This window comes from Stegostoma tigrinum, chromosome 3 (assembly GCF_030684315.1).
Source record: "Stegostoma tigrinum isolate sSteTig4 chromosome 3, sSteTig4.hap1, whole genome shotgun sequence".
NCBI lineage: Eukaryota > Metazoa > Chordata > Chondrichthyes > Orectolobiformes > Stegostomatidae > Stegostoma > Stegostoma tigrinum.
In genome coordinates, this window is record NC_081356.1 from 30,364,900 (window position 1) to 30,389,381 (window position 24,482).

A 24,482-nucleotide genomic window follows, 5' to 3' on the forward strand; every position below is an offset into this window, starting at 1 on the left:
TTGGAAGTTCCGGGATTTAGATGCTTTAAAAGAAATAGGGAGAGTGGAAAAAGAGACGGCAGAGTGGGATTTTCCTACTCAGGGCTAGTATAGCAGCTACTGAAAGGCAGTTCAAGAATGATATGTCTACAGCAATCACTTTGTTGGGGGTTTTTACAGAACCCCTAACAGTTGCAGAGAAGTGGAGGAGGAGTGGATTGGAAGGCAGATACTGGAAAGGTGCAGAAGTCACAGGATTGTAATCATGGGTGACTTCAACTTTCCAAATATCGATTGGAAATGTTCTAGCTGTAATAGTTTAGATGGAGCAGATTTTATCCAGCGTGTTCAGGAAGGATTCCTGACACAGTACGTAGATAGGCCATCATGAGGAGAGGCCACTTTGGATTTGGTGCTTGGTAATGAAGTGGGCCAAGTGTTAGATGTGTTGGAATGAGAGCATTTTGGCGGTAGCGATCATAACTCTGTTACTTTTACAATAGCCATGGAAGAGGATAGGTACATACAGCAGGGCAAGATTTGTAAATGGGGCAAGGGTAAGGACAATTCTGTTAGGCAAGAACTGGGTAACTTAAAATGGGAACAGATGCTGTCAGGGAAGAGCACTCTTGAAATGTGGAGATTTTAAAGAAATGTATACTGCATGTGTTGAAACGTGTGTCCCTAGCAGGCAGGGAAGATGCAGTTGACCGAAGGAGCCTTGGTTCTCAAGAGAGGAATGACTGGTTAAGAGGAAGAAGGATGCTTATATAAGGTTTAGGAAACAAGGATCGGAAAAGGCTCTAGAGGGATACAAGTTATCCAGAAAGAAGCTGAAGAAAGGGCTTAGGAGAGCCATAAGGGGGCATGAGAAAACCTTGGCAGATAGGATCAAAGAAACCTCCAAGGCTTTTTACACGTACGTGAGGAATAAGAGAATGACCAGAGAAAGTGTAGAGCCAAGCAAGGATTGTGAAGGGAATTTGTGCACGAGCCTAAAGAGATAGGAGAGGTCCTTAATGAATACCTTTCTTCGGTATTTGCAACTGAGAGTGACCTAGCTATAGAGTAGGACAGTGTAAAACAGGCTAGTAGGCTAGAGGAGTTGGATGTTAGTAACCAAGTGGTGCTAGGAATTTTGTGGAACTTGAAGATAGATAAGCCCCCCAGGCCTGATTGGATTTATCCAAGGATTCTAAGGGAAGCAAGAAGAGAGACTGCAGGGCCTTTGGCAATGCTCTTTTCATCCTCACTTTCTACGGGTATTGTGCCAGAAGATTGGAGAGAGGCAAACATTATTCCCTTGTTCAAAAATGGGAATAGGGATAACCCTGGAAATTACAGGCCAGTTAGCCTTACATCAGTGGTGGGCAAATTATTGGTTCAGCTCTAAGAGATAGGATTTATGAACACTTGGATAGGCCCAGTTTCATTCGTGATAGTCAGCATGGATTTGTGAGAGGTAGATCATGCCTCACAAACCTATTTGATTTCTTTGAGCAGGTGACCAAACATGTGGATGAAGGTAGAGCAGTGGATATGGTATATATAGATTTAAGTAAGGCATTTGATAAGGTTCCTCATGGTAGGCTCATGTAGAAGGTAAGGAGGCAGGAGATAGGGGGAAATCTGGCAGATTGGATTCAGAATTGGCTGACCCTTAGAAAACAACGGTTGTTAGTAGACAGAAAATATTCAACATGGTGCTCAGTTACGAGTGGTGTACCACTGTTCTGGGTCCTCTTCTATTTCTGATTTTTATAAGTGATTTGGATGAAGGATTGGAAGGGTGGATTGGTAAGTTTGCGGACAATATGAAGGTGGGTCAAGTTGTCAATAGTGCGGAGGGCTGTTCTAGGTTACAAAGGCACATTGACAGGATGCAGAGCTGGGCTTAGAAGTGGCAGATGGTGTTTAACCCTGAAAAGTAAGGTGATTCATTTTGGAAGGACAAACTTGAAAACAGAATTCAGGGTTAACGGAAAGATTCTTGGCAGTGTGAAGGAACAGAGGGATCTTGGGCTTCATGTCTGCAGTTCCCTGATAGCTGCCACCCAAGTGGATAGGGTTGTTAAAAAGATGTAGCTTTCATTAATAGAGGGATTGAGTTCAAGAACCATAAAGTTATGCTCCAGCTATACAAAAGCCTGGTTGAGCCAGATCTGGAGTATTGTGTCCAGTTCTGGTCACCTCATTACAGGAAAGATGTGGAAGCATTGGAAAAGGTGCAGAGGAGATTTACCAGGATGTTGCCTGGAATGGATGGAAGGTCTTGCGAGGAGAGGTTGAGAGAGCTAGGGCTTTTTTCTTTATAATGACAAAGGATGAGAGGTGACTTGATAGAGGGGTACAAAATGATCAGAGGTACTGATAGAGAGGACAGCCAGAGACTTTTTTCTAGGGTGGAGGTAGCTATTACAAGGGGGCGTAGTTTTAAAGTGAGTGGAGGTAGATATCAGGGAGACGTCAGAGGTAGGTTCTTTACTCAGAGTGGTAGGGGTGTGAAATGCATGCCAGAGAGCGTAGTGGAGTCAGCCTCATTAGGGGCAGTTAAGCAGCTGTTAGATAGGCATATGGATGATAGTATAAGGTAGGGGTGGAGGTTAGATAGACCTTAGGTTTCGGGTAAAAGTTTGGCACAACATTGTGGGCCGAAGGGCCTGTACTGTGCTATAGTGATCTACGTTCTATGTTCTATGCTCTATATTCTAAAGAGGCTGCTTATGGATTGTGACTCACCGGATGAGTTTCACCTCTTTGCGAATGGCTTTGGAAAGGGCAAAAGTTCTCTTCTTTATTTTCTTAATGGCAACAGTCCGCCCATTGCTGCAAATGACAAAAAGGGTTAATAGCGGTAGGCTTCACATTTCATTGTTAAGAACTAAATGTTGTAAATAATTAAAGTTCGTCAAATCAACCAAATATTTGTCATAACATTTGAGACGGGTCATAAAGGGCAAAAAGTTGAAGGAATTGGATGGTGGGGGGGCATGATTCTGAATGTGTAGGGGAGAAAGTCTGCAAGTGCTAGGTTGCTTGCATGTGATTTCTGCAGCTGAACTGTCCACAGGCAGTATATAAATCCCCGACGCTGTATCGAATTCATGCTGTACCACACCACAACTGACATTTACATGTTTTTTATACAGACAGAAACAGAACTAAAATTTCAGATCAATGATCTTCTGTCACAACTGCAAAGATAACAGATATTGGCATCTGGGCAATTAGAGATGGGCAATAAGTGGTAGCCCAGCCAATGATGCGCTCATCCAGTGAATGGCTTCAAGAAAACTACACAAGTACACAGATAAATTTAAGAGGAAAGAGGAGTAGGGTAGAAAATAGGAGCGATCAAATGACAAAGGAGTTGACAATGCGTTGCAACTTGGATAGCCAGGAGGCAATTAAAATAAACAAAAGATGGGTATCAGGAAGGTGTCAATTTCAGCATCAGAAACAACTGCTCTCCACACACAAGAAAAATTTGAAAGTACAGGTTCTGTTCTGAAATTGGGGAGCTCAAAATTTAGATGTAGCTTTGTAGGCTCATCGAAAGATGAGATGCCGTTCCTTTATTGAATGACGGTCTTCACTAAAATATTACAAGAGACCAAGGACTGAGAGGTCAGAGTGACAGTGGGATGGAGAGTTAAAATAAGGCCCCATGCTTTCCCATGACCACCCTGTTTTCCAAGTGGTGTGAAAGACGGCACATAAACTGATCAGGAATCCAAATCAGCCAATTAAATGGCCAATTGATGCCACTTCCTGATTCTGCTGGGGCAAATCTTGGCAGGTTCCTTTTCCACCACTTCATGTCCCACACAGTGCCTCCCGAGGCTGCAGGGGTGTGTGGGTGGCGGGGGGTGTTGGTGGTAAGGGTGACTGGGGTTGGGCTGCAACATCAATCTTTGACTCATACGTGATTCTGCTATGCTTCTGACCTCGTAGCCTGGCATCCTCAGCACAGCCCCAAACCCAAGCCCATGAAAGTGCCAGGGTGGCGCAGACATGAAACTTGCAGTGACAGAACAAACTTGGGAAAAGGTATGTCCCAGAAAGACTTGACCCAGGACTCAGGCTAAATGCCAAAATTTCAAGGTCCTTCCTGAAAACTCTGGGACAACTGGTCACTCAGCACAACTGTGATGACCATCCCATTGGCTACGGTGTCAACTGCCCTCAGTGAGTCCTGGACCCTACTCACTTGACTTTGAGGGCAGACGTCCATCAAAGCTTCCTTCTCCTCCAGCTACAGCCAAACAAAGGTCACTGACAGTAGTCGTGCTAAAGACCTGCTGCTGGTAAATAGTAGTCCAGATCCAATAGCTCACCAAAATGGTTAATATCACTTTCTGCATATAAAGATGGCTCATCCCCACATCCCCTGTGGATCTTATCCAAGGCTGTAAACGTGTGTCCTCCAGTCCTTGAACCATGAGCTTAGAGCAAAAGCTTTTCTTTACCTATTTTGTTTTACCCTGTAATAATCTTGTAAGCCTCCCATCAAATGTTTTATTTCAGAAGAAACAATTCCAGCTTCTCCAAACTAATGTTGCAATCACAGTGGAAGAATGTTTATGCAATACACAGATATCAGGAAAGATCAGATAGACCAATATTCCTATGACATGCATTCTATTTAATGCGTGAATGTGTGTACACACACTGGATTAGTCACTGAGATAGCAGTGAGTTATCTGCCAATTTACTATACAGTTACTTGATGCACAAGAAAGAAATCTGCGATATTTACAAGATAACAAAGTGTGGAGCTGGATGAACACAGCAGGCCAAGCAGCATCTCAGGAGCACAAAAGCTGACGTTTCGGGCCTAGACCCTTCATCAGAGAGGGGGATGGGGAGAGGGAACTGGAATAAATAGGCAGAGAGGGAGAGGCAGACCGAAGATGGAGAGAAAAGAAGATAGGTAGAGAGGAGAGAATAGGTGGGGAGGTAGGGAGGGGATAGGTCAGTCCAGGGAAGACGGACAGGTCAAGGAGGCGGGATGAGGTTGTAGGTAGGAAATGGAGGTGCAGCTTGAGGTGGGAGAAAGGGATGGGTGAGAGGAAGAACAGGTTAGGGAAGCGGAGACAGGCTGGGCTGGTTTTGTGATACAGTGGGGGGGAGGGGACAAGCTGGGCTGGTTTTGGGATGCAGTGGGGGAGGGGGTGATTTTGAAGCTTGTGAAGTCCACGTTGATACCATTGGGCTGCAGGGTTCCCAAGCGGAATATGAGTTGCTGTTCCTGCAACCTTCAGGTGGCATCATTGTGGCACTGCAGGAGGCCCATGATGGACATGTCGTCTGAGGAATGGAACGGGGAGTTAAAATGGTTCGCGACTGGGAGGTGCAGTTGTTTGTTGCGAATCGAGCGGAGGTGTTCTGCAAAGCAGTCCCCAAGCCTCCGCTTGGTTTCCCCAATGTAGAGGAAGCCACAACAGGTACAATGGATACAATATACCACATTGGCAGATGTGCAGGTGAACATCTGCTTGACATGGAATGTCATCTTGGGGCCTGGGATGGGGGTGAGGGAGGAGGTGTGGAGGAAAGTGTAGCACTTCCAGGGGTTGCAGGGGAAGGTGCCGGGTGTGGTGGGGTTGGAGGGGAGTGTGGAGCAGACAAGAGAGTCGCGGAGAGAGTGGTCTCTCCGGAAGGCAGACAAGGGTGGGGATGGAAAAATGTCTTGGGTGGTGGGGTCGGATTGTAGATGGCGGAAGTGTCGGAGGATGATGTGTTGTATCCGGAGGTTGGTGGGGTGGTATGTGAGAACGAGGGGATCCTCTGGGGGCGGTTGTGGCGGGGGCGGGGTGTGAGGGATGTGTGGCGGGAAATGCGGGAGATGCGGTCAAGGGCGTTCTCAGCCACTGCAGGGGTAAAGTATTTCCCATTATCACTCTGTGATTTTACAAGGTTTTTGGTGATGAACTGCCAGTATTGACTAGCATTACTGTTTTGAATCAAGATTCAGTAAACGCAGAAATAAACAAAAAGATTCCTGATGCTGTGCTTGTCCTTCAATGCTTCTCCACAGACTGTGTGATGATAACTCTGCTCCCAAACCGTTTTACAGAGACAGTGTTAATTTGAGAGAATTTCCCACGTTCTATGGCAGCTTGCGGATAAAAATCTTCAAGCGTCCTGACCACAGGTCAGATCCTAAAGTACAATAGACAGTTTTCATTTTTATTTCAGAATTCTTTTTATAAAAAAATAAGAGAGAGGGTTGATACAGCTCACATTGGCTGTGTATGTAAATTAAGTGGCTGTCTGGAGAGACAGAGACCTACATATTTTTACATCCAAAAATGCAAAGGGAATTTCAAAAAACAATCTTTCAAAGGTAGAAGGGGCAGATCAAAATAGACTGATCCATGATCTTGTGACTAGAAAGATAATGAGATGCTGATGGCCTCTGTTCAACAGCAAGACATTCATATTGGGTTATGTCTCAAACTGTTGAATGATCTCTGTCGCCCAGGAAAGTCTGTTGAACATTGTTAAAGATTTTCCAGATTAATAGATTATAACAATAAATATCTTTAAAAGTAACATTTCAACTTCAAGTTTACCTCTAGATTTATGCTCCTATATTTATTTTGCTGTGTAAATTTTATTTAACAGTAGGTTGATTAATTTATTAAATGCCTGCTGGGCTGTCTGAGAGAACGCTTTAATAGGATTGGCTGCTTGGATAGTGTGATGTGTTACTAGCTACACATTGAGAATCTCCTTTAAAAACTGGTGTTCCATTTCACTATTTAGTAAGACAGTTAAAGTTGTCACAACAGATATTACTCAATCTCTCTGCCAGGCTCCTTTTGTTGAGGACAGTACAATTCAAACCAAGGATTTGCATTTCAGTGGCTCCTTTCAGGGTGGTCACCACATTCCAAAGTACTGTGGCACGCAAGAAGAACAGCATCTCATTTTCTGCTTGGGGGACCCTGCTGCCTTCCAGACGATATATGGAGTTCAATAACTTTACAGCTTGAGCTCTTCATGCCCTTTCCCCAACTTCCACACACTAGGCCTTGTTCTCACATGGTCTGCAACCTATCATTAGCCACTAACAGTCCCCATTAATCGCTATTCACCCTGCCTGCCAGATCATTATCCACTCCTTTTTCTGTCCAACTATTCTTCTCTCTAATTGAGCTCTATGCCCACCTATCATTTACTCCTTTCCCCCTCTATCGCACCCTATCTTCTGCATATAAACTGACATCTTCCTAGCTACCATCAGTTCTAAGTAAGACTTATTGAAATGTTACTGATTTCTCTCCACAGGTGGTACCAGACCTGCTGAGCTTTTCCAGCAATTTCTATTTTTGTTTCTGATTTATGGCAGTTCTTATGGCTTTTATAAAAATAACAAGAATAAGCATCAGACTTAGGGACCATTTGTCCCATTGATCTGCTGTATCACTCCATGAGAAGATGACCGATCTGATTTTGGTCTTAACTAAAATACTTGCGTATCCCTATACCCTTCGATTTTTTTTGATTGACAAAACACTATCAACCTCAGCCTTACATATATTCAGTTTCCACTGCCACTAGGCAAGAGACATCCAAACACTTAAAGTCTCTCTGGGAGAAGGAATTTCTCCTCATTTTCAACTTAAATGGGATACCATTTAGCTTAAAACTGTGCCCCTACTTTAGAGCAAAAACAAAGTTGCTGGAAAAGCTCAGCAGGTCTGGCAGCACCTGCGAAAGAAGAAAACACAATTAACATTTCGGGTCCGGTGACCTTTCCTTGGAACGTTGTTTTCCCAGACACCATCAGTTCTGTGGAAGGGTCACCGGACCCGAAATGTTAATTGTGTTTTCTTCCTTCGCAGATGCTGCCAGACCTGCTGAGCTTTTCCAGCAACTTTGTTTTTGCTCACTTTAGACCTCTTCCCCACCCACACAACTTGGAGAATTATCTGCATCTACTTGGTGAGCACTACTAGCCACCCTCACAATCGTACATGTTTCAATAAGATCATCTATCGTTCTTACATACTCCCATGTGTATATTCCAAAGTTGCTCACTATTTCCTCAGAGCACAAGTCCCTCATCTCAGGATTCCATCCAGTTCATACCTTTGAAGGGCTCCTAATGCAAGTGTATCCCTCCTTAAGGAAAATTGTGCACACTACTTGCAATGTGTTAATGGATTTGTATATTTCACTTACAATATGCCTGTCTGGGTAAAGTGCTGTTTTCTGGATGCAGTGAGTGGTCCTGTACACGAGCTCACTGTGGTGATACAGCTGGCATTGGAATCACTGGCTCCATTGGGAACACTGCCCAAGCTGCCCGTCATGGTATGATCTGCAGGAGAGTTCAGAAATGTCACATCAAGAGAAAAAAAAATAAGCTTGCATTGGACACAAAACTTACAGATACTCAATTCTTGCCTGCTGAGCAGAACATTGTTAAGTCAAGTAACTGTATGTAATTGGCCAACGTCTGTTGAAAAGATACAAGAAATTTGCATTTATATTGTGGCTTTCATGATCTCAACACATTTCTAAAGTTCTTTACAGCCAACTAAGTACTCCAAGTGTTGTCAATTTTGTAATATAGGAAACAAGGTGTTCAATGCATGCAGAGAAAGCTCCTGCAAACAATAATTAAATAAAATTATCCATTTAAATGTTGGTAATGGAATAACTGTTGACTAGGACATTAGTAATGCTTCCTATGCTCTTTCTCAAAACGGTGCTGTAAAATCCTTTACACATACCAGAGAGGGTAGCAGGGCTTTGGTTTACCATCCTACCCAAAAGTCATCACCTCCAATGTAGAAGCACAGGCATGTCAGCCAAGGCTAAATATTCAGCTCTTTCCAACACGATTGATTGGAACTGGTAACTTGCAGCTCAAAGTTGAGCAGATTACATGCTGACCCACAGGTGACAGGACTATATGCTCTGACTTATGTAGATGCTGCTTTGTTTCAGTTCTGCAAAGGTTCACAACAACTTGCGTCTGTACAGCATCGTTAACATAGTGAAACATCCCATGGCACTTCAGGTGAGCATCATCAGACAAAATCTGACACCAAGTCACATCAAGCAGATAATGACAGAAGAAGAAAAGTTTATTGAAAGAGACAGATTTTAAGGAGTATCTTAAAGAATGAGAGAGCGCTGCTACATAGATAGGTTTAGGGAGAGACTTGTCAGAGCTCAGGCGATTGAAGGCACCAAGGTGAAAGGATGTGGAAGTGAGCAGAATCAAGAGGTTTTTGGGGCTGGAGAAGATTATAGAAATATGGAGGAGATAAATTATGAGGAACATAAATTCATTTCAAATACAACATCATATAAGATTATTTAATCAGGCATAATTGACTGGTACCTGTGCAAAGCAAACGTTAGTTTCAGTTCAATGGCTGGCTGATCATCAGATGTATTCAGAGAAAAACTATTTGTGCTCGTGAATATTATAATGGAATCACTGCAGGACAGTGAGGCAGCAGTCAGTCTAAGGCTGCAAACAATAATCTGCATATCCATGCCTTTGTACATCGAACGCAGCATATAATCTGTGCAACCAGCACAGCTAACTCAAACATGTATACAGCCAACACAAATGAATCTACTATTTATTGATCAAACTTATGCCCATAGCTAGCAGCTCCTCAAAAACACACAAACCTTGCTTAATTTGATTGAAGTCAATGATCCAGCTTTCATCCCACAACATCTTTTGCTTCTGATACTGAAGCCACTGAGATGAGAAAAAAAAGTGAGTAAACGTTGCACAGTCAATTAAGATCCTTTATTGATTTATTTTGTTTTTATGAAAAGGAATAGACAAACACAAAGAGCATCACAAAAAGACGTACCACAACAGTAAGGATGAAGCCAATGCATGCCAGCGAGATGGGGAAACTGACAGCTATTTTGATGGTGGAAGTGCAGTCACCACAATCTGCTGGACAAGTAGAGCACGTTTCATCCTTATCACAGTTATCATCTCCACACACTCAACACAAGAATAGGAAGAAACTATTAGTGCATTGTTACATCTCAGTGCTCAATAGAAAAACAATATACAGATAATTTAGAAAAACTAGTCATTTTATCTAACTAATAAATGCTGTCATTAATGTTTCACATGAGCCTCCTCTCAACCCCTCCATCTCAACACTACAGCACATCTTTCTATCCCTTTCTCCCTAAATATGTTTATCATGCTTCCTTTAAATGCAATCCTCAGCAACATTTTCATCTTTATCCAAAGTGGGGAGAATATGAAGTTTCAATTCCCAATTGGATTTATTAAAATTATTTTCTATTTATATCCCAGCTCTTGGTAATACTTGACAAGTCAGGTTCCAGAATGAAACCTGGCTTGAGGCATTATAAGTTTAATGTTTTATACTTGGTTACCACCATGGTCAGTCACCGAACACATTCACACAAAACTGCCAATGTTCTTTTGATAAAGAACACAAGTTTGTTACGGAACAGAAAACGAAACAAAGTTATGTTAACATAACCAAGTTATGTTAACATACAAGTCAATTTAAGATCTTGACTTGGAAAGCAAACTGATATTGAACCTTTTTCCTAGCAAAATCATTTTCAGATACTCAATCCCAGAGAAACACCACTCTAATCTTAACTCTCCAATTTGTTACTAAACTGAATCTTCTACTGTTTTTCTCCTGGGACTGCTGAAGTAGTTTTATGACTTCTTTCCAGTTCAGATATCCTGGATTCATTTTCTGTTTTAACAGCTGAGAAGTTTTTTTCAAATTTTCACTACCAAATTGCAATCCTGCAAACACAAACTACGCTGGTGCTAGGATGGCAGCTTCCTGAGCTGAAAACTGCTTTCTGGTAGGGCCAAACTGAAACCCAATTTACTCAATTTGAACTCAAACTACACTACCAGTGACCCTTGATCATTTGTCTCTCTATGTCATAAGCGTAATGTCGTAATAAATTTGATCAACAAACTATATGCTATCTGACCAGACACTAAGTTACATGCTTTCTTGGAAATTACGTATTTAGGTCAATTTTTCAAAATTATATTTTGGTCTTTTTAGAAAAAAAAGTCATCCTCACAGAACTGAAACCAAAACTCATCTGTTTCTATTCTAAAGATCTACGTTCCCAGATGGTAATTTTATGTACTATAGACCTTCGATCATAATATTAACACATTTGGCTATTCAAAGTTACCATTCATTATAAAGCTAAAAACTCATAGAGTGTGAAAGTTGATCACAGTTTCAATGGGAAGGATCTGCATAGTTTATTTTACGAACTACAGCAGTCACAGTGGCTCTTTGGAGAACCATAGTCACAAAGACTGTACAGGCTTAAAAGACATTGTGTGTTTCTAAAACTCAAGAGTGCCTTGAAGTGTTTTACCATCAATTAAATGCTTTCAGAAGTGTAGTTACTGCTGGAATGTAGGAAAAGTTGGGAGCTGATTTTGTGTAGCAAAATTCCAAAACAAAAAGAACAATGTAAGAATGACCAAATTGTTTCTTCTTCCCACGGAGCTGGCTGCAGGATACATACTGGCCGGAACTGTTCTTTGAAATAGTGACCATGAGTTAGTCATGTTCACTTGAAAGAAGAGACAGAGCTTTGTTTTAACATTGTTTCCAAAAAGGTGGCACCTCAGTACTGCAGTTCTTCCCGAGTGCTGGTGAGGTCTTAAAGCTGTGCGACCCAACTCAGGGTTGCTTTAGATCTAGAGATCTGAATCTCAGCCCCTGTAGATTGCAAGCGCGAGGAAGTGATCTATTTACAATGATTTACCCCTGCAAAATTATTCCAAATAAAAATTAGCATTGTTCTTTAATTACAATCAATTCTCAGTGATGCACAGCATTTTAGTCTGAATTACCTTGTGCAGGTAACACCATGGTTTTAGCCTCCAATGCAGCTTGCATTCGACCAACCTTGATGTGAGCTATTAGGGAGGTTACACCACGATGGACAAGGACCACCTACATTCGCAAAGCATGAGAAATTAACATTACTGCTGTCTTAAACCAGTGCACTCAGCTATATATTTAACAATTATATTCTGTTTCTAAAATAACTGCATTGTCCCTGTGCTACCAGCCAGATAAATTTGTATTTATTCAAAGGGTAACAATTAATGAAAGAACTTAACCATAAAAACAGAAAATAAGCACATAAGCCTCAGTTGTTACATTTTTGCCAATGTGCTGAAATGCACAAATCGTGACTCAATTTTCCTGCTTGCTCCCCACATTCCTTGATTTTCTGAGAGATCATTTGTCACTTCCAAGATATCACATTGTTTCACACAGTCTGGAGATTACATGACATTATACACAAGGTATAAACACGATGTATGACAGGCTGGAACAGGCCTTGGGATCATAAGATGAAGGAGCACAGAGGGAGATCATTCAGTCAACCACCCCACGCTAGCTCTTAGAAAAAAAAAGTCCTAACCCCCACCACACTTTCCCAAATGCCCTTTAAAAATTTTCTGTTTGAATCTGCTTTGACTATCTTTTAGATAGCAATTCCAGCTCCCCAAGAACAAACTGAGCAAGAAAGAAATCATTATCTCACTACTGATTGTTGCATTAAATGCCTTGAATTTTTATTTCTCTGGTTACTGATCCTCATAAGAGAGGAAATAAAACCTCTTATTTAGTCTATCAAAACACTTCATGATTTTTAAGACCACAGTTAAATCTCCCCTTAACCTTCTCTGCTCTAAAGGAGAAGAATCCAATCATCTCTAGTCTGTGTGTAGAAATGAAGTCTCTCATTCTTGGTACCATTCTGACAAACCTCCTCTGCACCATAAGGCCAGAAGGCCTATTCATGTCTTCACTGTTCATACTTTCAGATGTTCCTAAGTTACCTTGGCAGTCCAATTGATTTGGCTGATTCTCCCTGCGGTGGATATGGTATGGGTAACTATCTGCCCATCATCAGGAATCCAAGGACCACAAATTCCTCCCTTTACCTTCAAGGAGTAAAAAAAAGTACAGTAACCCTCATGACCAAATAATTATTGGATTTAATCAGCTTGAATATACAGAGGGGTCTGTAACCTACTGACTCCACCAGGATTTGACAAAGTGGTTTGCTGGGACCACAGTTGGGATTACAAGACGAAACTTTGCATCACATACTCCAAGGCAACAATGGCTGTAAGTTATAACAACTGCCCTTCCGTTTGAGTAGACAGGTTCCCACTCTCACAGAATTGTTATAGGGCATAAGGTAGCCATTCAGCCCATCATGCATGCACTGGCTCTTCAAACGAACATCATTACCTAATCGGCAATTTCCTGCTCTTTCTCCACTTCCCTGCATACTATTCCTATCCAAATAATCATCCAGTGCCCTCTTGAATGCCTTAATTGAACCTCTCTCCTTTGCCCTGCTAAGCATTGCATTCCACACTTTAACAGCTTGCGAAGTGGAATGTTTTCTCTCACATCACCCTTGATTAGTTTTCCCCACTCTTGTTTCTTTTGCAGCTTCTCCCTATCTCCAACCAGCTCACTCAATTTTGAAAACCCTCTATCAAATATCCTCCCAGGCTTCTTCCCTCTATGTGAAAAATTCCAACTTCACTTGTTCTTAACTGAAGTTTCCCATTACCTGAGCAATTCTTGTAAATTGTTTCTGCATTCTCTACAATGCATTCACATCTCTTCCTATAATGTTGTGCCCACAACTGTGCACAATACTCTAACTTGGGTCTAACAAGTGTCTCATACAAGTTCAAAATCACCTCTTCACCCCTACTGATAAAGCTGAGGACACCATATGCTCTACTAACTGCTCTCTCCAATTGCCCTGCCACCTTTAATGATCTGTGCACATATACACAGGAATCCCTTTGCTCCTGCCACCCCATTTAGAATTGTACCCCTTATTTCCTATTGTGTTTCATTGTTCTTCCAACCAAATTGCATCACCTAATGCTTTTCTGCATTGAACCTCATTTGCCCACATTAAACCACTCCAGGTCCCACTGAGGGGTAACAACAGTATTCAAATGGGGTCTCAGTAGGGAGAAGTTTGGTAAGTACTGTATCCAGTACAAAGAGAGGGAAATGAGAGTTTAATCATTGTATGAAATTAGGTACTTATTGTCAAAGCTTTTTGGCCAGAATATCAAATCTTGAAGGCATAAACTAAAGAAAAGTGTGCTAATTGGGTGGTAATGTCTCAATCAATTAGAGTTTTCTTGCCAGCCAATCAAGCTCTTTTCTCATGCAGTATAAATTGTTCCTCCCTTTGAAATGTGGCATTCTGTGCCTGTTGTGATGAGTGCAAAATGAAAAGCTTTTTGACAAGATGTCCCTTTTTCAACTATACTTGAGTTTTGTACTACCTAGCCGCAAACAACAAGCTGTAGATAAAGCTGAAGAAGAGTCAGACTCTAAACCTCAACTCTGGTTCCCTCCATATAGATGCTGTCAGACCTGCTGAGTTTTTCCAGCATGGTCTGTGTTTGTATCAATTTGTGTACAGTACACAAATTTGTATATATTTATTTGTATATATATATATTTGTATACAGTACAGTCATACCCAGAGTCAAAGAGGGAGATCACTAACCATAAAATTGAGTGGGCAGGAGTGAATGTTGGCATGATGCACGCAGCAGTTGTCTTCATTGGCATTCTTCCAGTCCAAGGGACACTCCTTCTCTTCACAGAAAGTTTTGGCTTCTGTCGGATTGCTAGATGTCAACAAAATAGGCAAGTTGTGTTAATTACAGATCGTGTGAAGATATTTTCTAGAAGGCTTCATGTTCATGATAAAACTGGAGAAGTAGAAATGAAACTTGTGGATTTTCTGCCAAGTTCTGCTCTCTTTGATGGTGTTGAGTAGTGTGAATGAAACTCTTACTTGAAACAACTTCAAGGAGTTTCAGGCCCATTATAAACAAGTTACCAACAATAAAAGAAAAAGGAGCTGGAGTAGGCCATTCAGTTCTTTGAACCCACACCGGCATTCAGTGAGATCTTCTATTTTAACACCATTTTCCTGCACCTATTCCCATACCCCTTGATCTTTTTAAGATGTAGAAATCTATCAATCTAAAACTTGAACATACTCAGGCTCCACAGCCCCAAGGGACAAAGAATTCCAATAACCCACCACCCTGAGGGAAAGAATCCCTCCTCATCTGAGTCCAAAATGGCCTCCCTTTTTTTCTGAGACTGTCTAATTCTAGTTCTAGGCCAACCAACCAGGGGATAGATCCTTCCTACATCTACCCTTTTGATTCCAAAATATTGTTACTGATAGACAAGTCAGATCCCAGACTGAAATCTGGCTTGATAGATCATATTTTCCTTTTGGTTTTAACTAAGTGATCTTTCACTGAAACACAAATGCTGCAGGTTCAGTTTTAATAACAGAATAAGCAGAATTTTATTTTGCAAAAGAAAAGATGATAAAATAGAATAAACCAAACTATTTACATAAAACATATGCTTAAAAATTTCAAGACACATGGCAAAAATACAATTGCATTAATGCTATAAATACTCCTTTACAGTTGTCAGAGAGGACTGAATTATCTTCTCTTTCACATCAATTGAAGTTAATATTAAAGTGCAGCTTCAATTTGCCATTTTAAGATTCTGATAGATTCGTCTCGGAGTCTTCATACAACTGAGTTTAGGCTTTTCCATTCCAAGGGGTTGTAACTGAATATATTTCACTATTTGAAGTTAGTTCACTGCACTCAATGTGATGTCTTCATTTACCAAGCCACTCTTTAATTTAACTCTGTAAATCATAGAATCCCCAGAGTGTGGAAGCAGGCCATTCAGCGAATTGAGTCCACATTGACCAAACCCCCTACTCTATACCTAAAACCCTGCATTTCCCATAGCTAATCCACCTCACCTGCACATCCCTGAACACTAGGGCAATTTAGCATATCTTTGTCGCGGTTTCCTCCCACACTCCAGTCATGAGGACAGCAGCAAACTTCACCAGTCCTTCCTTACCCATTCTGCAAATTATGTCTCAAAAGAAAATCCAGCAGGTGAATCAAACATGATTACTCTTTCATAATTCCATGTTGATTCTTCGCAAGTTTACCAGTATGTGCATAGTGTTTATTAGTGATTCTAACATTTTCCCTGCTCCTGATGTTAGACTAAGAGGTCTATTTCCCAGTTTTTCTTCTTTCTCCTTTCTTGAATAATGTGGTTGTATGCACCATTTCCCAAACAGCAGGGTCTATTTCAGAGTCAATATAAATTTGAAAGATGACCACCAATGCATCTATTTTTAACTACATCCACCTCTTTTAACGCACTCAGATGGAGAAGCTTATATCATGCATTTTAATGCCACTCAATAGTTTACACTCACATTCTATTTCCCTGCCTTAGCCTGCTTCTTAATGACTCTTTGTAACTCTCTCGTAAAGAGTAATATTACTTTAAAAGCATTAGTTGCTTTTAGCATATAAATGTTAAACATTAAAAAGTGAGATTTGTTGCTTAAGTCAAATTTAACATCTAAAGATATTTTTTCAGGCTTAGACAAGGAAGAGAGAACCTACAGTATAATTGGCTAATTAGAGGGTTATCCAAAATTTCTGTCTTCACAATAGTGGGACAGAGCTGATTCATCTAAGTTACAAGCAGTATCAATAGTTACAAGTACAAGTGGCACACAGCAAAAGGTCAGGCAGTTTGGTAAGTGTAGGGTAACAAAGTGTGGAGCTGGATGAACACAGCAGGCCAAGCAGCATCTCAGGAGCACAAAAGCTGACGTTTCGGACCTAGACCCTTCATCAGAGATTTTTGGAGTGTAGCACCTTGAGTTGCTAGAAGCCAGCGTCTGCTCAGCTTTTAAAATAAAAAAAAGTATGAAAAATAATAGTGGTTGCATCGGAGTCTAGTAAGCTGACTGACCAGAAAGTGATCAGCAGAAGGGGTTGTGTAATTAGGCTGTTTAGGAACCAAAGGTCAATAAATAATAAAAAAAATCACTAAAATAGTTACCTGTTTAAATAAGACATGTATAGCTTTTAGTTGTAAGTGGCATCAGCATTTATTCGGCACAGTAAAATAATGGTGTGGAACAGCAACTAATTTTATATGACTGATTGTGCTAATTAGCACAGTCAATGATGAGTTAGGTGTTGTGTTGCAGCTGAGGAATGTGGAAGCTTCTGGACCAGAAAGTGAGTCAAAACAAACATCGGTAGCAAATGTCCAAAGCTCAGTTGTTGAATTGGAGGTTGAGTTGAAGACATTGAGACACATCATGGTGGGTGAGAGATACCTGGTCACTAAGTTTCAGAAGGCAGTCACAGTTTTGAGGTGCTCACCCAAGTGAATGGCAGCAAGATCTTGTAGGCAGGAGGAGTGGAATGACCAGTGCACCTTGGCTCAGCATGGCTTTCAAATGAGGGTAGTAAGGATGAATGCAGTCGTGGCAAGGGATGATATAGTGAGAGAAATAGACACCATTCTGTGCAGTCAAGAGCCTGCGTCCAGACGGTCATATTACAAAACCAGTGCCACAGTTTGGGACTTCTGCTCAGGAATGGACAGGAGAATGATCCAGTTATTGTAGTCCATGTAGTTATTAACAACATAGGTAGGACTAGGAAAGAGGTTCTGCTTAGACAGTTTGTGGTGTTAGGCAAAAAAAAATGTCAAGAACAGAATCTCAAAAATAACAATCTCTGGATTGTTACCTGAGACATATACCAATTCAAACAACCATGATAAATCGCTTAAAGACATTTCCTTTTGACAAATCCATGCTGATGCTTTCCAATTACCTTGCATTGTCCCAAGACTGATATTAAATCATTCCCCATGACAAACGTCAAGCTAATGGACCTATAGTTTCCTGCTTCCTTCTTAAAATAGAAGAGCTATAAATGTTACTTTACATTCGGTTAGAAACTTTCCAGGGTTTAGGAATTTTTGAAAATTAACACCAAAGTATCTACTACCTCATGAGAAAGCACTTTTCAGACCCTAGAATGATGTCCCACAGCGCCATTAGTTTGCTGGGTTCTGCTTCCCTAGCAATTATAAGTTCACCAAGTTTCTTTCTTCTTTCCAAGTCCTGATTTACAGTTATTAATGGACTGTTCTTGTGTTCTGAAAAAGGAATCAAACTTGCTCACTTCATCCACTGTTTCCCTATTTCCTATAATTAACTCCCCATTCTCACCCTGTAGGAGACCAACATTTACTTTACTTCCTGTTCTTATTTAAATAGGTATAGATAAAGTCACTGTAGTCCCAGCGGGCTGCTCTTTCAGTAGAGAGAGAGATGATTGCTGTGAGTTTAACCTGACGGTCAGCACAACTTTGGTGAGGGGCACTTTTATGGTCACCTTAGCTGGTTTAAGAATTGAAACCGCTGCAGTTAGAGAAAACTGGTCATCCGGCCAACTAACCTAACCAGCCAAGCAAGCACTCTCTGCTTCAGAAGGTAGTGGAGGCAGAGTCACTGAATATTTAAGGCAGAGGTAGATCAAATTTTTTTGTTAGACGGGGTAATTAAAGATTGTCAGGGCTAGGTGGGAATGCGGAATTTAAAAAGCAAAGAAATCAGCCATGATTTTATAGAATAATGAAGCAAATTTATGGGTCCAAATGACCTATTTCTACACCAAATTTATGTCTTTGTATGTATTGGCAATGACCTACTCTGAGGTGGTGCCTTTCACATAGCCACAAGAGCAATTAGGATGGACGGGTTGTAAGAGTGTCTTGAAAGGAGAGAAGGGTAAAGAGGTTTAAGAGGGAAATTCCAGAGTCTAGGGGCTCAACAGCATAATACAAAGCTACAAATAGTGGAGGGATTGAACGTTCAATTTGAATTTGATCTGTTCTTCTTCTGCTTTATTGCAATACAACAGTTGTTTGGATGCTGCGTATGCAATCGATGCTTGTCAGATAACTTGCAGTACAACGCATCTTATACCAAAGTATAAACAGTTTCTCTATTCCGATTCCTGATTTACTAATGGTAGGATTTATTTAGTTGCTGCACCGAGTTGGAGATGTAACACTGTACTGAAGCAGGATTTGCTTTATGTCCCTTCGGAGTAAATTTACTAGAGAGTAAGAGAAGGAAATTGACAGCTGAAATTGAAAGGAACACCATACTGACATATATGCTATCTTCTTTTCCAAACATAATATATCCTCAAACTTGAGAGTCCCTCATAGAGAAACATAATAATTACTAACTTAACCAGATGACATTCTCAACTTAATCTGTTTATTCAGTGTTATTAATTTAACGGTGTCAACTGTGGCTTAGTCTCTCCCTGTGTAACGGATTGTGAATTCAAAGTCTCACTCCTGGATACAAGGCTGACACCCTCAGCACAGCTCTGGGACAGTGCTACACTATCAGAAGGTCAGCGTGCCCTCTCAGGTGGATAGAAGAGATCCCGTGGCACTTTTTCAAAGATCAGCTGAGCATTATCTGCAGTGTCCTGGATAACGTTTAACCTTCAAGTAACATCAGCAAAATAAAAAAGCTTACCTGGTAATGATCACCTAGCTGCACATGTAAAAAGTGACTGACATGTTTCTTACGTTACAACGTGGCTACATTTTTAAAAGTATCTCATTGGCTATGAAGTGTTTGGTAGCGTCCTGCAGTCATGAAAGCTGCGTGGTAATTGTAAGCTTTTTAAAAATGTTTTCCTCTGAAACTCTGAGCTAACAGTGCAGTTAGAATAACTCGAATGACAGAGATGAAGGCAAGCCAACTGCCTCTTGGAGGAGATATTAATTCTTTAGGAAGTCATTTTTAGAAACCAATGGGGGCACAAAACAGGAACTTTGTCATGTCCTTGCTGAAACGCAAAGTGCTTCACTCAGCTTGAGCATCCAATAGCATAGAACCAGTTTGCATGTAAAAGGTTAATTTTACGCAATTGAAGATGGGGTGGGACACACTTAGAAAAGGTAGAAGGAGACAAAGAATTGGCACAACAATGTCCACAGTTTGCTGAGTAATGCTCCCAGTTGGTACAGTACAGTCAGTGGACATACACATTCAATTTCAGCTCAGATAACCTGTGGCACAAAAGCAGTACCCACCTATGTATAAGGATATTGTTTGCCACTGCCCAGTGATAGAAATGATCTGTCACAGTTACTGCATAGGTCACATTGAATTCTTCACCACTAAGCACTTTCTCCGAGGGTCTCTGTACCCATGCCATTTCTAGACCTGCAGAAGGAAGAAATGTTGTTGTTAAACAAATAGTTTTAATAATTTGATATGAGCCAGGTAAAAGAATGCAAATAGACTACAAAACTGCAAATCCTCTCTTTTATAAAACTATGTAAATGATGGAGAACTTCAGGGAACTGAACCTGATAACATATGATCTATGGGCTTTAATACAAAATGCAGACAGCAATGAAAATTTACCTTTAATTCTGTAAATTAAGAAAATATACATTTCGCAACTTTCAATTAAATGCTGAAAATATTAGAACAGTGCATTCTTTTGTATTTGATTTTAGATTAATACTGTATCTAAGCTATGAATTACGCTTGCTTGTTTATTTTTATCTCTAATACAATCCAGCACCTGCATCACTGACTGACTATTTCCCCCACAAATTCGGGGTTCAGAGCTCCAAGTATCCAGTTTGTGTGTTTGAGAATAAACCACAACAGGATAAACCTTTTGTGGCAAATGATCCTTTCTTGAAATGATTCTTCCTTCTGACTTTTGTTTTCGTCCTATCATTCACTTTATCATGGTGACAGGTTAGCTTAGTGGTTAGCACTGCTGACTCACAGCACCAGGGACTTGGGTTTGATTCCATCCTCGGGCAACTCTCGGTGTGGAGTTTGCACATTCTCCCTGTGGGTTTGTTTGTTTCCCACAGTCTAAAAATGTTGGTTAGGTGGATTGGCCACGCTAAATTATCTGTAGTGGCCAAGGATGTGTCGGCTCGGTGGATTAGCCTGGTGACAGGGGTAGGGTGGGGAGGTGGTTCTAGATGGGATGCTCGTTGGAAGGTTTATGTGGACTTGTTGGGCAAAATAACCTGTTTCCACACTTTGGGGATTCTAAGATTCTATTCCAAGAATTCAAGTCATTTGCAGAGGGTTGCAGATACTCAATTGTTGAGTATATTTGGGGCTGGGATAGACACTTGTTCAGCCTTGCACAGGATGGAGTGGTATGGTAAGCAGATGGGAAAGTGGAGTTGAGGTAGGTCAGTTGCGATGGTATTAAATGGTAGAGGCGGCTTGGGGGGGGTGGTGTAGAATTTTCTACTCCTGCACTCAAATTTTATATTATCATGTTCTATGTATAATCAAACAAACGGCCTTGTTTCATGCCATAGATTTCAATGATTGGAAAGTTTGGGACCTAATTTCTTTGACACAAAGTCATGGAAGTCCCACCCCACAATAAAAAAAAGCTGATTGGTTGAATTGGTACCGGGATAAAACGGGTTCAATTATGGGATAATAAAATGTGGGGCTGGATGAACACAGCAGGCCAAGCAGCATCTCAGGAGCACAAAAGCTGACGTTTCGGGCCTAGACCCTTCATCAGAGAGGGGGATGGGGGGAGGGAACTGGAATAAATAGGGAGAGAGGGGGAGGCGGACCGAAGATGGAGAGTAAAGAAGATAGGTGGAGAGGGTGTAGGTGGGGAGGTAGGGAGGGGATAGGTCAGTCCAGGGAAGACGGACAGGTCAAGGAGGTGGGATGAGGTTAGTAGGTAGCTGGGGGTGCGGCTTGGGGTGGGAGGAAGGGATGGGTGAGAGGAAGAACCGGTTAGGGAGGCAGAGACAGGTTGGACTGGTTTTGGGATGCAGTGGGTGGGGGGGAAGAGCTGGGCTGGTTGTGTGGTGCAGTGGGGGGAGGGGATGAACTGGGCTGGTTTAGGGATGCAGTGGGGGAAGGGGAGATTTTGAAACTGGTGAAGTCCACATTGATACCATATGGCTGCAGGGTTCCCAGGCGGAATATAAGTTGCTGTTCCTGCAACCTTCGGGTGGCATCATTGTGGCAGTGCAGGAGGCCCATGATGGACATGTCATCAAGAGAATGGGAGGGGGAGTGGAAATGGTTTGCGACTGGGAGGTGCAGTTGTTTGTTACGAACTGAGCGGAGGTGTTCTGCAAATTATGGGATCAGTTTGCATGGAACAGGTTTGTATTTCCTGGAGTATCAAATATTGAGGCATGATCTAATTAACCTCTGGGGAGCCCAGGTCAAATGAACAACATTTTAAAAAGTAAACCTGGCCCATTTTAATGCAATGTCAAGAAGATCTTCCCCCACACATGAGGTAGTGAAAATCTGGAAGCCTTGCCCTCCCACTGTGGCTGAGGACCAGTGGAAAATTCCAGAACTCCAGATGGATGGATTTTTATTAGATCAGAACATTGAACGATACCAATCAGTCAAGGCAGTTCAATGGAGTTTAATGTACGGAACAATTTAAATCTTAAACAAATTGTAGTAAAAGCTTAAGGGTTAGGATGTTCAATGATTCATACAATTGAAAAATTAAAATAGTGATCTCCTTGGAGACAGCCCAGGGACTAGTGGCCTTCAGATTGTCCTACATCCTGTTATTGTTAGAGGCAGACACTATTTCAAACTAACAGCTAGGTGTTCAGTTTTGCCAGACAGTTCCTCTATTGAGAAATAAAATCAGAAATTGTTGCATACAAGATCAGTAGGTCTGGCAGCATTTGTGGAGAGAAAAACAGAATTCACATTTACGGTCCAGTGACCTGAAGGACCTGAGCACCTTCTCCCATATTGTCCCTCAATTTCCACTCTCTAGGCCTTGTCATCATATGGACTGCTACCACAAACAACCCATAGTCAGTTACTAACAGTCCCTACTTATCAACTATTCATTCTCTAATGCTAACCTTTACCCATTCTTCTGTCTCCCAACTGTTTTTCTCTCTGTCTCTGAGCAGCTATCGTTTTGTCCCCTTCAGCATACATAATCAACCCTTCTTCCAGCTACAATCAATTCTGAAGAAGGGTCACTGGACCCTAAACGTCAACTCCGTTTTTTCCCCACAGCCAGGCCCTGCCGAATTTTTCCAGTAATTTCTGATTTCCAGCAATCCGCAGATTTTTTTTGTGTTTTAGGTTTTTAGTTCCTCTGTCGATGCCGTCCTGTAGGCTCTCTGACCAATTGTTAGACAGGGCTTGGGCAGACTACGCTGGTGCGTTAGACTCAATTACAAGCTGTTGCTCTCGTCGAGGGTAGGTTATAAGCTCAGCGTTGCAAATCTCTTCAAATCCATTCCACAACTGCTTCTCTGCGGAATGTGTCTATCCCAACCACTCAATGTTTCGATTGTCCACAAAATCCGCGTCTTTAACATCGCCAATTGCTAACAAAAGGCAACTGATACAACTGTGGATGGCAAGCGGCGTCACTCAGTTTAAAATACTACCCCGCCTTGGGCCGAATGGTCTCTTCCCGTGCTAGATCCCTCCCTGAAACCGCGCTGTAGTACTAACGTTGGCTTGTTAACAAATGGTGGAAAAGCCAAACACTCACCTCCACAGTCGATCATGTTGTATTCATGCGGGTTTTCCAAAGGCCAGCAATCATAATCTGTATTGTCCAGGTCATGCCACTCCCTCGTGCTTCTTGTCAGCATCGCCTTTGCAAATATATGTGAACAATTATAGACAAAACAATTGTCACCCCTATTCAGGGTAGACCTCCTGTATACACGGAATTGAAAATTTCCCCGATATCAACTGGAATCTATTCTGCTGACCATGCTTGCCTTAAAACATTTATTATTGTGGGATATTTCTTTCCTCCTTTCAGAATTCTTTTCCCAAATTTTGTTTCTCCAAATTTCAACGACTAGAGTCTGTTTTATGCTACAGGTGGTGTCTAAGTTGTATTCACATATTATTACGCGCAGAATGTCTGTAACGCTTATATTGGCGTATTCCAGTACCGAGCTATGTCTTTATAAATGCACTGTTCAAATCAATGTTTGTTTTTAAAAACTTACCAGCAAATAACAAACAATAAAATGAGCAAATGTGTCCCATTTGGAAGATGACATAATCTTCTGGGGTGTGTTGGAGATCGAATCCAATCCTGAAACTGAGAATCTCAATACGTTAATAACAAAAAAAAGTCTGTGATTTTGTGCATCCTCAGGACGCCTTTCACCAGGGTTTCTGTGAGCATGCGTTGAAGTCTAGAGCCTGGAAGAAAATGGGGATAGAGGGAGAGGTAAATGGAGCAGATTACTACCCCCCTCGCCGACAGCAGCTCCGGAGTTAACGTTGCTAAACTACACCTGCAGTCACAGGGACAGAGATTAAATCACTTCAGCACACACAGGAATGAATGGAACTGGGATTCAGACAGCCCTATGTTCGTGAGCCCTCTACCCCTTTCCCTTCCAAATGGGGACTTTGCTCGTTTTCAGCTTTCTGTGGATAATGGGTAGGTTTTGGATTCCAGAAACTGGGCAGCA

General features: G+C 41.5%; 1 protein-coding gene across 1 annotated transcript in view; it reads right to left on the reverse strand.

The window, feature by feature from the left end:
* The window catches only part of LOC125451152 (atrial natriuretic peptide receptor 1), a 59,076-nt gene extending 34,931 nt beyond the window's left edge, over positions 1-24,145 (reverse strand). The window contains exons 1-10 of the mRNA XM_048527939.2: positions 24,009-24,145; positions 23,537-23,642; positions 20,070-20,202; positions 14,575-14,698; positions 12,860-12,964; positions 11,858-11,960; positions 9,834-9,973; positions 9,643-9,715; positions 8,173-8,311; positions 2,719-2,805 (exon numbers count right to left, since the gene is read on the reverse strand). Coding sequence (XP_048383896.2) covers positions 2,719-2,805; positions 8,173-8,311; positions 9,643-9,715; positions 9,834-9,973; positions 11,858-11,960; positions 12,860-12,964; positions 14,575-14,698; positions 20,070-20,202; positions 23,537-23,642; positions 24,009-24,062 — 1,064 coding nt within the window. The 5' untranslated portion in view covers positions 24,063-24,145. The remainder of the gene's footprint in view (positions 1-2,718; positions 2,806-8,172; positions 8,312-9,642; positions 9,716-9,833; positions 9,974-11,857; positions 11,961-12,859; positions 12,965-14,574; positions 14,699-20,069; positions 20,203-23,536; positions 23,643-24,008) is intronic.
* Between the last annotated feature and the right edge of the window lie 337 nt (positions 24,146-24,482).